Here is a 16714-nt window from a genome sequence, read left to right on the forward strand (position 1 = left end):
GGGGGGTAGCAAACCCTTGAAGGGTGAGGCGTGGAAACAAGCAGCTACAGGGTGGTACCTGCATTACCGCCGATCCTGCGGGGGGCGAGCCAGGGAGTGTGACGGAGGGCATTTGTTAATCCCTTTGGTGTCCCTTTGGTGGACATTTCTTTGGGCTTCCCTGGTAGCTCAGCTAGTAAAGGATTCACCTGCAGTGCGGGAGACCCTGGTTTGATTCCTGGGTGGGGAAGATCCCCTGGAGGAGGGCATGGCAACCTGCTCCAGTATTCTTGGGCTTCCCTGGTGGCTCAGCTGGTAAAGAATTCACCTGCAATGCTGGAGACCTGGATTCGATTCCTGGTTGGGAAGATCCCCTGGAGGAGGGCATGGCAACCCGCTCCAGTATTCTTTCCTGGAGACTCCTGTGGGCAGAGGAGCCTGGTGAGCTACAGTCCATAGACTTGCGAAGAGTCGGACACGACTGAGTGACTGAGCCTAGCAAGCATAGTGTGCAGGCCCCCTCACTGCAGTGAAAGGTGCTGTGATGATCACACAGGGGATGACCCTGCCCCTGCGGACCTGACATTCTCTTGAGGGAAGACAGATGTTGAAAAAAAAAAACAATTAAGCAGGATCCTTTCAAATGCTCTGGATGAAATGAAACGGCACCTGGGGGGCCGTGTCCGTGAGGATGTGTAGGAAAGGCGGCCCAGGCAGGTGGGGAGCTCTGAGGGTTCTGGGATGGTGTGAGATGATAGTGTGAGATGGGGGCCTGGGGGAGGGGCACTCAGATGGCTGGAGCAGACGTGCAAAGGCCCTGAGGCAGGAGCCAGGCAGGGGGCAGAGTGGGGGAAGGGCGCTCAGGCGCATGGGGCAGGGTGGGGGGGGTTATTCTGAGCATCCTGGGAAGCATCTGATCTGTGTTTGTACAAGCCGCTGCGGCACAGCGTGGGGAATGGGCAGTAGCCCCAGTCAAGACAGAGAAGGACTCTGGCGCTCCCAGGAAGAAGATGTGCTCTGGTTCCCTTCTCGTGGTGGCCCCCAGCTTCCTCCAGACCCCTCCCAGGGCCAGTGGGCCAAACTGGCACGGAGACAGACGGGCCCCTCCCCCCTGGCCATGAGCTGTCCGTCCCACAGCCCTCCCCGTGGCCATTCTCAGGGAGGACCCTGCTTTTCCGGTTTTCCAGGCTACAAACAGAGGCTCAGAGACAGCTTGTCACTCGCTGTGGGTCACACAGCAGGTGAGTGTTGGGGTGGGCAGAGTCTGTGTCTGCTGGGCGCCCTGCCAGGCCCGCCCCAGCCGGCCCAGGAGCAGCCCTCATCCCACCAGCCGGTCCTGTCTCTCTGGGCTGAGTGACCAGAGAACCCAGTCCTCCAGCCCTGGCTGCCGGCCAGACCGGCCCCCGCTGGCCTGGAAACCAGCCTCCTCCCGAGGCCCCTCCCTGGGTGAGGATGAGCGCCCCCTGGAGGTTGGGGAGAGGAGACCGCGGGGCTGGGCGCCGTGCGGCCACGCTGCCCGCCACAGTCCATGGGGCCCTGGTCCTGAGACCAGGTCTCACGACGGAGGTGTCAAGAGGCGGACCACCCCCTCCCCCACCCACAAAATGGGGTGACGACCCCCGAGTCAGACGGCAGCTGAGGGGACCCACTTCAGTAACGAGCACGGCACGACTTTGGAGGCTACTAAAGGCGCTGCGAGGGCGGGCTGTCCTCACCCCCGGCCACTAAGGCCCCTGGGGCTGCGGCCGTGCCCGTCCAGCCCCAGGAACGCTCTCACCTTTGGGGAGCTCGGGTCACAGGCGCCCTGGCGCCCACTCACAAGGTGTCTGAGCAGCCTCCGCCGGGGGCCAGGGAGACCCATCCCTAGACGGGAAGCGCGGGGAACCGGGCTGGGCCCCCAGACAGGCGGCAGGGAGCCGGGGCCCAAGCCCGCCTCCCACCCCGGACCTGCAGGGCCCGTCTCCTCCGCCAGATGCGACAGCTCCCTCAGTGGCATTTCGGCCGCTTTTAGGCGCCTGGGGAGTTTTCTGTAATAATGTATTTTCTCCTTGTTATAGTTAATTCATGTGGTAGAACATCTGAAAAGTAAATTAAAATGAGAAAGGAATTAAAGTTGATCAGTGACCCGTACTCAGGGCCAGCTGTCGATGTGCTGTTTTTCTGGCTGTGTCTCGGTCTCATTCTTAGGTGGGGATCGAAGACACGCTTTGAGAACCTACGTGTCTTTTTTCTTAAGCAACAGTCACTCATGTCCGTGCCTGTCGACATTCCCTCCGAAGCCTGCGTGATGACCCCGTGATGGGCGGGGATCCTGAGATGCTGACTGTAATTTGCCGTTTCAGGGTGGTGGTTGTAAATGGTGCCGTGATGAGCATGAGGCTTAGAGCCTCTTTTGAATTCTTTTTTGTTAAGACGTGTTGTTCCTGTGTTACCTTAGATCCTGGGGGCGTGGGAACGGGGCCTTTGTGATGGGACAGGGAGGATGTTGGACCCCTGGGAAGGATGCAGGGTGGGTGGTGGGCAGTGGGGGCCTGCGGCTGGGGCCGGAGCTCCCCGGGTCTCCCTGCCTCCGTCACTGGCTTTTCCTTCTCTCTTACGTGTCCGTGTCCCCTGGGCTCTGCTGACCTCCCCTCCTCACCCCTCTCACACCCTCCCCTCTCCCCCAGAGCTGAGCCTCCAGCCGGATCCTTAGAGCCTCCTGGACACTGTCCGTAAGTGGCCCCCAGGCCCCGACCGCCAAGGGGACGGTCACCTCTCTCCCATCCACACCTCTTCCTGTGTCCCCAAGTGGGTAAGCGGTGGCACTAGCCACCAGCATCAAAGCCAGGACCCCAAGTGCCGCCCTTGTCCGCAGGCCTTGTCCTCAGACCCCACCCCCATGAGGGTCTGCACACACCCCTTCCCTCCACCCCTCCCAAGGCTGTGTGCAGGCCTCCCTGCCCTCCCCCCTCCAGCACCTCGAATCTGCCCCCTGCCCCCATCCCCCGTGAACGTCTCATCACACGCCCCTCCTCGGTGCCCCATTCCCCCCAGATGAAGCCCGAGCCCCTCGTAGGCTGAGGCCCCCTGCTCCGCGCTTCTCAGCTCCAGGCCTCTGCACATGCTGTTCCACCTGCTGGGAACGCCTTTCCACGCACCATCGGCCAACGAGTTCCCACCCATCCTTCCAGGCTCAGCTTCCACCTGCTGCCCTCTGGGGAACTTCCGTTTTTCCTTCCCATTTCCCTTTCCCCCAAGAACTCGCCCCTCCTTGTCTCACTCAGATATCCTGTGGGATGTCTATGCAAACAGTCCCTCAATATTATAATACTTCTTCAGAATCCTAGCTGTTAAAAGGCACAGGAGTTAGGACTGGCCCTGGTGAGACGGGGTTATTGGTGGACCTGACCTTGCAGCTTCGGGCGTGGCTGCCTCCAGACACTCCAGCACTGACCCCAGGGCCCCGTCTCTCCCGCTCCCCGTCCAGCCCCTTCTCACGGGCCCACATGGAGCGGCAGCTCCCGTCTCTCAGGTCTAAGCTCAAGTTAAGGCTGGGAGAGTCTCCACCCCAGTCGAGTCGGGCCTCCTCCCAGCTCGAGTCCCAAGCCCGAACCTGAGCTAGGAGAGGAGTCAGCCCCCCCAGAGCCTCAGGCACTAAGGGGGCACCAGGACTGCTGCAGGAGGGGAACTGAGGCCCCGGGAGCCCACTCCCTCCCTCCAGGCAGGAGACTCGGAGCCTGTGTCTCACCTTCCGCCCTCCCTGCCCGGACGAGGCCTGGCCCCGAGGCAGTGTTAGTCAGCATTTTATGGATGAAGGAGCAAGTGGGTAGGGAATTAGTGCTGCTCTGTGGTCAGGAACGCTCTTGGCCCGGGGGCTGAGGGCTGGGCAGCGATGCCACCCTCCTGGTCCCCAAATGCCCCAGAGCCTGGCCCCACAAGGATCCGGGAGGAGACCAGCCCCTCGGGGCACTGCCCCTTCACACAGACCTCAGAGGCCTCGGCCCTCCCCCAGGGAGCAGCACAAACCCCCAAAGACAGACAGACAGACAGACACACACACACACACACACACACACACACACACACACACACACACACAGTGCTCCAGCTGAGACACGCCAGTGGGCCTTCGGGAAAGGAAGCTGGCAGGCCCCCGCCCGGCCATGACCGTGAACCTGTCGCAGGCGGTCCGTGCTGACCCAGCCTGTGAGCGGGGCCCACCGGCCCGCACCCCAGCCTCAGCTCGAGGCTTCCCAGTCTGGGCCGTCCGGACACCTGGGGCCTAGAGAGGGTCTCAGGAGGGCAGCTTCCCTTTCGCAGCCGTGCTTCCTTTTAATAGTTTTGTTTCTTTGCTGGCTGTGCTGGGTCCTTGTTGCCACATGGGCTTTTCTCTAGTGCTGAGCGTGGCCACTGGCTAGTTGGGGTGTGCCGGCTCCTCCCTGCAGCGGCTTCTCTTGTTGTGGCCTGCGGGCCTGTTCGTTCCTCAGCATGTGGGATCTTCCCGGACCAGGGATCGAACCCGTGTCCTGTGTGCTGGCAGGCAGATCCTTTACCAGTGAGTTACCAGGGAAGCCGCGTTTCTCGTGATCTAACCAGCCTGCCAGGTGCACGAAATTTACAGTAATAGCCAGAAGTTTTGCTTTTCAATGAAAATTACTTTAGATATAAAATTAATTGAACAATGGAAGCAAGGGGAGGATCGGGAGCTGTTGTGCGGCCTCTGTGAGCCGCCGGGGGCTTGGGGGGCCCTGCCTGCCCTCACTCCCGCCTCGCGGCCTGGCTAGGGGCACCGGGGGGAGTGGAGGCCTCAGCCCGGCTCTCCTGACCCCAGGCCCGGCCACTTTCAGTTCCGCAACCTTTCCAGGAGCCCAGCCCGGCTCTGGAACAACAGCGGCACCTGCTGCGCTCGCTGAGGCTTTGGGCCGAGGCCACGCGTGGGCCCCCCACCCCGAGGCCCGCAGCCGGCAGCGGAGCTGGCTCCTGGGCTTGACCACTGGCTGCTCTGTCTGCTGAGAAGGTGCGGGCAGAGGTGCAGCACCTGTTGGAAGAGGGAGGGGCTCAGCGCCCCGACACACTTGGGCCGTTGCCTCTGGCTCTGTGTCTGGTCGTCTTGCCCCACCACGCGCGCCGACCTTGGGACGGCCAGGGAGGCGCGCCTGTGCCTTCCCGGCCGCTGCATCCTGCACCCCCACAGGCTCCTGATGGGGGCTCCCAGGACCCCTGTCCCACCCGCTCTCGCCCTGTGGGTGAGCAGGATGCCGAGGCCTGGGCAGAAGCAGACACCGCCTGCCCCAGGCAGGTCCCCACGTCTCCTGCCTCCAGCTCAGCCCAAGTGCCGCCTGTCAGGGACCCTGTGCCCCAGGTCGGGGGACAGGGCACTGCGGGCGTTTGGTGCCCTGCAGAGGGGTTCTGCCCACCCAGTTTCCTGAGATCATCGCTGTGGCCGCTTCCTCCCCGCCTCGGCTCCCTGTGCGTGGGGAGCCGGCGGTACAGGGACACAGGGGGCTGTCCACAGCTGGCGGGGCCCTCCCAGCGCAGAGAACCATGCCTGTGGTTCAGGGACTCTGCACCAGCCAGCTCGTGGATCAGAGACTCCGGGATTCGCGTCCTGAGCGTCACGCACCCAGGGGACATAGAGAGTGACCCAGGGGACATAGAGAGTGCTGGGAAATGACCCCTGGGCTGGTTCCATTTGTGCAAAGCCTAGAAGCGGGCACAAGCTTTCCTGCCACTCACTGGGTATCTGGCTCTGCAGGAAAACTGACGTCAGACTCACCGTCTGCATCTTTACACCTTTTGATGTATTCACATTTTTGATTTCGTAACTGAACATGATACTGCTTTTTAGGGTCTTCATAATACTTGTTTCTTTCTGTGGGCACGTGTATGTAGCTAAAGACACAGAAAACATTCTGAAAGGTCCCGTCCTAACAGATCAGAGTGGGGGAGGCCGACGGAAATGGCTGAGGGCAGTGAGAACTAGGGGAGTGGTCAAGGGAACTTTGTTTAAAGAGAAGAGCCTTTCACGTTTATGTGTGCAGTTAAGGTTTTGCTCCTTTAAAATGTAAAGCTTGAGTGAGAAGGGGGAAAAACAATTCCAGACCTTGAAGGATTTGTGAGTCTGAGACTTGGAGAGTCAGAATGCAGACAGTTCCACGTTTCCACGGTTAGAGCAGGGTGGGGGCTCCGTGCCGCCCCCGGGGGAAGGAAGACGCTGGGACCCCCACCCCCGGCCTGAAAAGTCCTGTGACCTGAGGATCGGTTGGCTCCGAGCTCCTGCCCTCTCTGCCAAAGGCCATGTGCTCCTCTCCCGGGGCACAGATGGGCACTGGCCCCAGCAGCAGGCAGGATGCTGTGTGAAGGCGCCTGTCTGCCTGCAGGGCGGAATTTTCCAGTGGAGGTGGGGAGTCCTGGGTGAGAAACGTCGCCCTGCCACCTTGAGCCTCTGCTTTCTCTCCCGGTGTGGGTCATTTCCAGGGGTCCACAGTGGCCAGGTGGGAGCAGGAGGTGCATGCAGGAATTTCTGGAGTGACCCAGGAGAGTGGGTGACTGCTAGGGTGAGGGGTGGTCCCAGCGCCAATACTGTGTCCCAGTCTCAGGCCTGCAGGAGGTTGGGGGGTGAGCCTGCCTTTGGAAAGGCCCGTGGCCCCCACGCCCCACCCCAGGCATCCAGTTCGGTCGGGGAAGTACCACAACCGCTCTGTGCAACATCCCGCAGCGTCGCTTCCCGACAGTGTGCCCTTGGGCCCGCTCATGACCTCGGGCTTCACGTCCGCAAAGTGAGCGACAGGCCCCCTCTGATGGTGAAGGGGCAGACTAGGTGTGACGTGGGCAGAGCCTACACTCACGCTTGCACCTCTGGTCACGGCCCCTGCTCGGTGACCTCCGTCATTTCCCAGCAAGATGAGCCTGCGAGTCTCTAGTGAGAATTCAGAGCTGGGATCTCAGCTGCACAATTTTTGGAGACTCCTGTGCTGGTCACCCACCACCAAACATCCAGCAACCTCCCCCACTCCGTGGCTTGTAAACACCCGCAGTCTTGGAATTTGTGGCTGAACTCCAGGGTCTCCTTCGTTTGCCCTTTTTTGAAATAACAGACTAACGTATAAGAAACACACATGTAAGTCTGTGAGGAGGATGTGCCCAAAAGCCATGGGTGTGCGGGTAATATCATGGCCTCCAGGGAGGCTCCGAGGACCGAGGCCCAGGACCGTCAGGCCAGCCCCCTCAGCCGCTCTGAGCCTCAGTTTCCTCCTCTGGAAAATGGGCATGATAAAGTCATCGTCTTTGAGGAGGTCCTGAGGAGAGACGCCAGGGTCCAGACCGGGAGTCACAGGGCTGTGGGGTCGGGAATGGCTCCGCCGCTGCGTCGAGGTGAGTCCCCTCTGGGTGGGAGGGGCCTCGGAGCAGTCACTGAACATCGGAACTGGAGCACAGCCAACATGGAGCCCTGAGTTGTAGCTGTTGTTATTTTGGGGTCATGATTAAAATCCCATGCAGCTCCAGTGAGGGGAGAGGTGGGCGGTCTCTAAGGCAAGGCCAGCGCACTCATCTGACAGCCTTCTTCTCCGGAGGGAAGGCTCTGCTGGAGGAAGATGGGTCCTTCCCAGGTACTGCTCAGGAAGCGTCGAGCGGTCCCGATGCCCTCCACCTCCGCCATCCGGCCCCCGTCTCCACTCCGACCCTTTGTGAGGGCCTGCCGCCAGAACTGGGTCTCATCTCTGCCACTTGTCGCTGTGTGGTTTCAGGCAAGTCACCTGCCCTCTCTGAGTTCTGTTTCCTCCGTTGTAAAGGAAGGAATAAAAGTAAAGGATGCCGCCTACCCCTGAACCCAGTGGGTTTGGGAGCCCAGAGAGACTGGGAGGAAGAGGACGGCCCTCTGAATCGTCAGCCAGGGGCCGGGGCCTTCCTACCCTTTCTCTCGTGGAATCGACCCAGCGAGGAATGAAGCAAGTGCTGAAGGGCCAAGACTGCAGTCAGACCACCCCAGTGTGCCGCCCGCCAGCTGTGTGGCCCTCGGTGGGTGTTGAACCTCTGGCTTTAGTTTCCTCTTCTGTAAAATCTTGTATCTCACTGAGGTTGTTACAAGGATTGTAATGCACGTAAAAATTATATATAGTTAAACAATTTATGTATATAAAGTATATATATTATGTGTGTGTGTATATATATATATATGCCTTGTGGCTCAGCTGGTAAAGAATCTACCTGCAGTGTGGGAGACCTGGGTTCGATCTCTGGGTTGGGAAGACCCCCTGGAGAAGGGAACAGCTACCCACTCCAGTATCCTGGCCTGGAGAATTTCAGGGACTGTATATTGACTTGCCTGCTCCAGCACACTGGCCCCCTCAGTGGTTCTCGAACACGCAGAGCTCACTCTGCCTCAGGACCCTGGCACTAGGTCTTCCCTCTGCCTGGTTGCTCCTCCCCAGATCCTCCATCATATGGGTCTCAGCCCATGTGTGCCCTCTCTGACCGCCCGCTCCCCGAGTACGTGGACTTCCTTTCTCTCACCTCCCCCTCCCTCCCGCCTTTTGCTTTATTTTTATCCTGATCCTTATTACCGTTACCGTGCAAAATTATATCTGACCATGCTGACTTCCTGTTTCTTCCTTAGAATGTAAACACGGCATTTTCATGAATGAATGAGGGCAGGTACTTGGCCTTATTCGTGTTGAGTTGCCAGTCCCTAAGCTTTTGGAATGAGTAAGTGGGTGAATGAACGAGGGGACCCCACAGTTGAGCAGAGATTTGCCCCAGGATATGGCCAGCACGATTGATAACCAGCCATGCACTGGGGTGGCTGTTCTGTGTGGTAAGCCTTCCTGGCACCCCACGACATGGCCTTGATGATCCCATTTTACAGCAGCATAGATCAAGGCTCCCAGAAGAGAAGCGGCTGGCCCGGGATCTCAGGGCCTTTGAGAGGCAGAGCCAGTCTGGGAATCAGCCGGCCTGACTCCAGGGCGCCAGCTCCGTACACTCCGTGACACGCACGTCTCCGGGTCAAAGGCAGAGAGACGACACCCCGGGAAGCAGCAGCGCGTGCATTTTAGCAACGGATTTCCAGGTTTCCAGCGCTCTCCGTCTGCTGGGTGACTTTGCAGCGAGGGCGCCGCGGGGCGGCCGCGCCTGATGCTGCGGTTGCCATGGCGACGAGCGCCTCGGCGATTGGTCCAGCTCGGCCCGCACTACGTTGCTCCTGGGGCGCGGGGGAGCCTCTGCGCCGGCCCCTCCTCCGGATGCTGTTCCCCCCCCAGCCCTCCCCAACCCCCCCGCGCCGCCACCGCGTATGTGCGGCAGGGCCCAAGCCTGAGGTGGTCCCAGGTAGCTGCGAGGCCGACGCCCCCGCCCAGCCTGGCGACCATGGTGAGCCGATGTCCTCGCAGGCTCCCGGGCACCGTGTGAGCCCTGCGTGCCTGGGTCCTCCGGAGCCCGCGGCTGCCACCCCCTGCTCCTGACCCAGCCTCTGTGGAGGAGTGCGCCACCCCCGGGAATGTGACTCGCCCGCGATTTAATTTTATTCCCTTCCACTTCTCGCCTGAGCATCGCCTGAGCATCCTCTAACCACATAGAGCCTTCCCAGCTGGAGAGGGAGAGAGAAAGGGAAACTGCCCACCCCCCCAGACAGGATGGCGTGCAGAAGACGCTATTTGTGAGTATATGTGGCAGGTTTATGCCTGGAACTTGAGGCCGGAAGGGCCGCAGCCCAACTGGGAGCTGGAGCCTGGGCCCTCTGGGGGGAGGGGGGTTTGCCGTGCAGGTGGCTTGCAGAGGGAGCTGGCCACCAGGCATAGATGCCAGCATTTGTCCCCTGCAATTGACATGTTTGTCAGTGATGATGATGGGGTATGGGGGGGAGGCTGTTAGCAGGACTCTGTTGGGCTGTGAAATTCCCTGTCTCTGAGGGCTGATCACCCCCTAAATCTACGAATAGGGTCCCCAGACCTGCTGCTACCGTGTTGGCGTCTGGTTCAGCCCTCCTGTGTCCATTTGGAAATAGCTTCTCGTGCCTGGTTCTGCCGTGGTCAGCCCTTCAGCCGCGGCTGATGCAAGGTTGGCAGGAAGGTCAGGGTGGGTACAGGGTGCCGTGCCCTCCGGGGACGGGCAAAGGTCCAGCCTGCCCTCCCAAGCGGGGAGCACCAGTGTCACCTCGTACCACCCAGGTGTGCCATGGGCCAGCGGCAGGACACCTGTCTGCTGGGCCCTGGGCCCACGGCAGAGGCCATCAAAGTCTGCACGGGGCGGTGACATCACAGGTCCGGGTATTTATGGAAAGCCGAGCCCGCGCCTCCTGGGACGTCAGATGAGGATGCCAGCCTCCCTCGCAGCTCTCTGGGGCTCTGCGGCGTTCTGGGTTGAGCAGCTGGGTCTCTGGCCTTGCAGGACCCCTCCTCTGGGACTGGGGGCCGTGAGTCTCCTCCTGCCGTGGGCCCTTCGGGGCTGTGAAGCGACCTCAGACCCTGTGAGGTCAGAGGGCAGAGCTGGGCCCTCAGGCTGGGCTCAGTCCCGGGGCGGGGGGTCCTGGAGCATCATGTGGGGGGACCCCTGGGGTCACTCCAAGGCCTCGGACCCCCCACACCTTGACAAGGGCCCCTGGAGCCCGGGTGAAGCGGTGCCCACTGCTCTGCACCCAGGCTGGACGGCGCACTCACTTGGGGAGCCTGGACGAGAGGAGGCGTCGCTCCTGCCTCTGTGTTGTCTGCGGGCCCAGGCGCGGCCCTGGGGCGAGGAAGGCAGCCGGGCTCTGGTTCGGCTCTGGTTCGCTGTGATGTTCGTTTGCCTTCTAAGTGGAGAAGCCCATGGCTTGGTTTGTTGACGTGAGCTGATCACGCTGGGTTCTCACTCCCTGCCCCTGCTTTTTTTGGGAAACAAATAGTAAATCCTTCCCCAGCACGGAACCTCTGCTGTCCCTGGGAATAGGCTCCCCCCTGCCCCGAGACACCCCCTTTCCCCTGCCTCCTTTGCCTGGGCCTGGGAGCCCAAGGTCAGAGAAGTTCTCTGGTCTCAGGGGCCGTGAAACCCTGGGGGAGGGATGTCTCCAAGGTGGAGTGTGTGCAGCAGCCTCTGGACTCCCATTCTAGAGATGGGACAACTGAGGCTCAGCAAATCCCCGGGAAACTTGGAGTGCCCCGGCCTGAGGTGTGTGTGTGGGGTGAGGGATTGCATTTCAGCCCAGCTCTGCATTAGAATCACTGGGGAATTTTTTAAAACTCCGTGTCTGGGTCCCACCCCAGAGAGGTTGGCTTCTGGGTCCTGAAAGGGCTGCAGCCTCAGGAACATTGCGGTTCTCCCCACGTGATTTCGACGCTCAGCTGTGGGTGGTGTTCGTGGATGCAGCGTCTTCCCTTAGGCATTGCTGCCCAGTCCTGCCCGATTGTGATTTGTGAGCGCGCAGCTGCCATTCTAGTTCCAGGACCCCTCCCCATTACCAGTATAGACTCGCTGTGTCTGCTGGGAGCCCAGCAGCCTGCACTGGAACACACGGCCCCTAGCAGGGCCCACCAACCATACCTGTGTCCCCCACTCGCCTGGCAGGGGGGCTGCACTGTGGGGAGGGCAGGTCAGGCTCCCCGCCCCTGCCCCCTATGGGCCCTTTCTCACCGCCCTGCCTTTCCGTAGGGAGGGGGTGGCCGAAGTTGGGGGGAGTTCTCTGGTCAGTTCTCTGGTCTGGACAGCTTCTGTTTTGCAGAAAGATTTGCAGACCAGAACCGGGGCTCTCCTGGCACCTGCAGCTCAAGCCCTGGGCTTTCAGCGTGGGGGTTGGAACGTCTCTAGATGCTTGACTTTCAGGGTGCCTGGAGGCCGCAGCCCAGGACCACCACAGCCACCATCAGAGCTGCACTATTTGGCTTCGCGGCTTCTCATGCCGCTCGCCTCCGTGGTTCTCACCCGTGCTGTGAGATGGGGGGTTAATGATCCCATTTTACAGAGGAGGAAACTGAGGTCAGAGAGGGGTAGGCCACTTGACTGAGGCCTCGTGGCGGCCTCCAGCCCCGTGCTTGGCAGTACGTCCCCCAGTGTGCTGCAGACACAGCCGACCTGGACAGACTTGCTGCAGGTGGAGTCCTGCCCCGGGCCCCTTCCCCGCCTCCCCATCCTCCAGCCTCTTCCCCTCCACCCTCTGGGCCCCAAAGAGAGCTTGGGCATCCGGACCCTGTTGTTGTTGAGAGGGGGCAGGTCCACACTCGGGAGCTCCAACGGATGGAGCCGGCCCTGAGTAAACGGGACAGTGGGTGACACGGTGAGCAGGAGATTTATTAATGAAATGGGGAAATTGTGAAGCCTCCAAGATCGGTTCCTTAATCAACTTTGCTAGCAACCCAGGCCAGGCCTACACTGCAAGCTTAATTAACGGTGTCTTAATTAAGGTCGGCCCCCTCCCGACTGTAACTGCACTTACACGGCACTTCCTGCTCCGTGAGCACAGGAAGTTGGGCTGCCGGAGTTTGCAGTGGGTGTGCGAGACCCTCGGGGCTGCTGGGGAGCGGGGGCGCTGGAGGGGGGCGCTCATTCATAATTCATCCATCCACTCATTCATTCACTCTGCCTGGAGCCACCAACTCTAGATGGCAGACGCCACCCTAAAAACATTCCCCAGCCCCTTCCCCGCCCAGCACTGTCTCTGTCGGACCTGCTCTGTGTCCCCCTCTCAGGCTGCTTGGTCCATTCTGGCCGCTGGAGTGTCAGCTGCGCCAGGGCAGAGGGGCTGACCGTGTTAGCTGTTGCACGTCCTGCACCTCGAAAAGTACTGGGTGTGTAGTGATTGCTCAGTAAGTCTTTGTTGATTAATGAATGATGGACCCTGTGCCAGGTGTGTTGTATACTCGGTTGCTCAGACATGTCTACCTCTTTGTGACCCCCTGGACTGTAGCCCTCCAGGGTCCTCTGCCTATGGAGTGGGTTGCCATGCCCTCCTCCAAGGGATCTTCCCGACCCAGGGATCGAATCCGGGTCTCCTGTGTCTCCTGTGTCGGCCGGAGGGTTCTTTACCACTGAGCCACCTAGGAAGCAAGAAGGTACAGAGCCCAGTAAGATGTAGCTTCTGGAATCCTGTAGGCTGTGAACAGACAGTGTCAGTGCAGAGGGCCGCCGGCCAGACAGGACGACAGCCCAGAGATGGGGAGGGTTCCCACGTCCCACAGGGGAGGCCAAAGGGGGTGCCGGGTGATCAGGGAGGGGAGGGCACTCCGGTATGCAGGCCTCGGGCCTAAGGTTGCAAGCATTCTGCAGGCAATAGCTCATTGACCTTCACGGTGACCCTGGGGGTGGAGCTGTCGCTGTCCCCTCTGTACAGACGGTGCAGCTGAGTCACCGAATAAGTTGCCCCCGGGAGGGGGTGGCACGGGGGGTTGGACCCGACGGGCGGCCGCAGAGCCCCGCTCTGTGATGTTCCGACGACTTTGCTGGAAGTGATGGTGTCTGGCCCAGGCCCCGCCCCCGAGTGTGAGCTAGAGGAGGTGAGAGGTGAGCCCGGAGGCGGGGGCGGGGCCAGGACAGGAGGCTCCCAGAAGGGGCCCCCCTTGGGGCCAGGGGCTGTGGGACCCACAAAGGGTTCTGACCCGCGGTGGGGGCTGCAATTCCAGCACCAGACCATGGAGGGAAGCTGGGGGTGGGGAGGGCTCTCAGCTGTCCTTTCCAGCGCCCACAGCAGGGTGCCCACGCCCCAGAGGGCGACAGGTCCCCAGCCCAGGCCGTCGGAGCCGCTCCTGCAGGTCTGCTCGGGGTCTGGCCAGAGGCCAGGGTGGCCCTGAGGAGGCTCCGGGCTGTGGTCTGCAGGCAGCTCTGTGCCTGGGTAGGAAAGACCCTTCACCTCCTCACCTTTCATCTGACTCCACGCTCAAGTCAAGTCAGGTCTGGGGCCCGGAGGCCTGAAGAGGAGCCCCAGCTGGGCCCGGGAGACACACCCAGCCAGGGTCAGGCTGGGGTGCGTCCTGGTGGCCGGCCCTGAACAAGGCACTTTCTGGTGCCATCTCCTGCCCGCCTGGTGGCCGTCCAGCAGGCTTTGTCATCCCTCCCCCTGCTTTTCATCAGCCCCCACGTGCCCGGCCTCGAGGGCAGGGACAGGTGCCCAGAAGGTGGACAGACAGCTTCTGGGAGGCCCGGGGGGCAGCCAGGCGGAGCCGTGTGACAGGGCCCCCGCACCTTGTTCCCGGGCAGGCTCCTGACCCCTGGGCATGGGGTCCTACTCGCCCCCACGCATGCTCTCCTGGAGCTGGAGCGTGGCCATGGCTCCAGCCCTCACCCAGGGTGCTGAGGCCTTCTCGTGGGGCAGGGGCAGGGGCCTGCGGGCTCACTTGGTTTTGTCTCCGCCTGCCGGGACCTGAGAGGCGTTGGCAGGTGCTCAGCGCCCGCCTGGCTCCTGCGAGGCCTGCTGCTTTTTCCAAGGCCTGAGTCCGCCCTTTGCCCCGCTGCCCAGCTGCTCACTGGCTCCCGCTCTCTCTCCCGTTCCATCCACCCCTGCCCCGTGGCCTCTGAGGCCCTGGCCCTGCCTGAAGCTCACCGAGCCGGAGTTGGACACGGCCCTCCAGCTCCGCCCCTGGCCCGCTGTGTGACCCTGGGCCAACCTCTTGCCCTCTCTGGGCCTGTGACGTCCTCTGAATCCGCAGCGGCAGGGTGAGCTCTGGATGGTGCGGGTTGGGCAGACTCACATGGGAGGCTGAGGCGAGGGGCCGGAGCTAGCAGAAGTGGGCGCTGAGCTTCGGACATTCTGGCTCTTTCACACACGCCCAGTTCCTGCTTGTGTTCCGGGGGCTCATCGTCCCCTGGACCCACAACGGATATGCTGAGTCCTGCCTGCCCTGTGGGGAGCACCCGTGCTGGCCCTCTGCCAGGGGGTGCCCTTTCTCCCAACCCCTCGGACCCCGAGAGCCAGTTGTGCCCCTTCCTCGACTCCCCAGGGGAGCCCTGGGTCCTGGTCCTCTCCTCTGCCCAGGGCAGCCCCTCGGTTGGCACCCGTGGCCTGGGAGCCTTCCAGGGAGGCCTGGCCTCTGGTTCCCAGCATCTGTGTAGGCCTGAGCAGGTCAGCTATAACCTTCTTTTTTAAAACTGTCATAACATACACATAACAGAAGAATGACCAGTTCAGCTATTTTTAAGTGCACAGTTCAGGGCATTGAGTACATTCACTGTTTCACAACCGTCACCACCGTCCGTCTCCAGAACCTTCTCACCTTCCCAGACTGAGACTCGGTCCTCGTTAAACGCTCAGTCCCCTTCCCTTCCCCAACCCTGGGCACCCACCATCCTACCTCTGTCTCTGGATTCAACCGCTCTGAGGACTCGTGTAAGTGGATTCCTGCAAAGTCTGTCTTTCTGTGACTGGCTTACCTCGCTGAGCGTGTTTTCAAGGTTCATCCACGTTTGCAGCCTGTGTCAGGATTTCCTGCCTTTTAAGGCTGAAATAGTCCATTGTGCGTCTGGACCACACTTTGTTGATCCGTCCGTCTGTCTCTGGACACCTGCACTGCTTCCGCCTTTTGGCTGCTGTGAATAACGCTGGTGTGCACGTGGGGATGCCAGTGTGTCCTTGAGACCCGCTTTCAGTTCTTTGTGTGTATACCCAGAAGTAGAATTCCCGGATCCTATGGAAACTCTGTTGAACTTTCCTGGAGGAACCTCCTTACTGTTTTTCCACCACAGCTGCACCATTTTACATTCCTACCAGCATTGCACACGGATTCCAGTTTCTCCACATCTTTGCTCACACTTGCCATTGTGTTTTTTGGTTGTTTTGTTTTTGTAATAGGAATTCTCGTCGTGTGAAGTAGCACCTCATTGTGGTTTTGATTTACTCCTTCTTGAATAAAGGCATCTGTGAGTTGTGAGGTTCAGCCTCCTTCTCTGCTGTTGGACCATGCAGCCCCAAGGACCCCGACGTTGACTAGGGGGCCTGGCCCCACTGGATGCCTGCCAACGCCTCTGCTGCCTTTGTGGGAGCTTCTGTCCTGGAGCAGGGTGGGTGGGAGGGAAACGGGGCTCAGGTCTCCCTGCCCAGAGCCCAGTCCTCCAGCTCATAAGTAGCCCAGGGAGTTGGGTCCTTGGGGGTGCCTGGCACACAGTACGTGCTCAGAAATTTTAAATCACACCAGTAATCCCTGCTTCCATCATTTTTGGCTGTTCCTTGTTTACTCATGTAACTGAGAGATGATTCATTGATGTGGTACAGCAACGGCTGCACACGCCACAAAGTCAGCCCCCTCCCTGGTTCCTCGGCCCCGAGGCCACCGCCGTGTCCAGCTTCGTGGGGTCTCTCTGGGGAAGTGCTGTGCGCAGATATAAACACTGTACTACTGAAGAGGCTCATCCAGGCCAGGTACACTGAGCAGTTTCCAGTGTCAGCTTTGCAGTTCTGGATTTGGGGCCCCCTGAGGGGATGGAGTGACCATCCAGCCCGCGAAGGAGGCGACATTCTCCCTCTGGTGGGAGACCCTGACCGGTGGCTGGCAGAGTGGCCTCCATGGAGGAAGCAAAGCCACGGCTGGAGAGGGACTGGCCCTGGGCATCCAAGGTTCTGATCCCACCAGGCCTCCCCGCCGCCCGTGTGTCCTGGGCTGGCCGTCCATCCAGATCAGTTGTGTCGGCACCTTTGAGAGTGCCTGTCTGGCACGGGGCCTGGCTGCACTCTGGGGACAGTGACCCTGCCCAGAAGCAGGCGGACGCAGGTGGAGCCGCCAGCGCGGGGCGGACGGTGTGCCCTGGGCTTTCAGCAGGGGCCGCCGGACGTGTGGGCAGGCTTCGGGGCAGGCATGGGGAG

The 16714-nt window shown here is 60.9% G+C and overlaps 1 protein-coding gene across 8 annotated transcripts in view; it reads left to right on the plus strand.

The window, feature by feature from the left end:
* Positions 1-16714, plus strand: part of IQSEC1 (IQ motif and Sec7 domain ArfGEF 1) — a 297962-nt gene that overhangs the window by 145997 nt on the left and 135251 nt on the right. For 2 of the 8 annotated variants that reach the window (XM_081526500.1, XM_081526501.1), the window contains exon 1: positions 9236-9613. The exons of the other annotated variants lie outside the window; for them this stretch is intronic. In XM_081526500.1, coding sequence (XP_081382626.1) covers positions 9591-9613 — 23 coding nt within the window. In that variant the 5' untranslated portion in view covers positions 9236-9590. Of the gene's footprint in view, positions 1-9235; positions 9614-16714 lie in introns of those variants that run through there. 8 annotated transcript variants of the gene reach the window in all.

Source organism: Giraffa tippelskirchi, chromosome 9 (assembly GCF_054371585.1).
Source record: "Giraffa tippelskirchi isolate mGirTip1 chromosome 9, T2T-mGirTip1v1.2.pri, whole genome shotgun sequence".
NCBI lineage: Eukaryota > Metazoa > Chordata > Mammalia > Artiodactyla > Giraffidae > Giraffa > Giraffa tippelskirchi.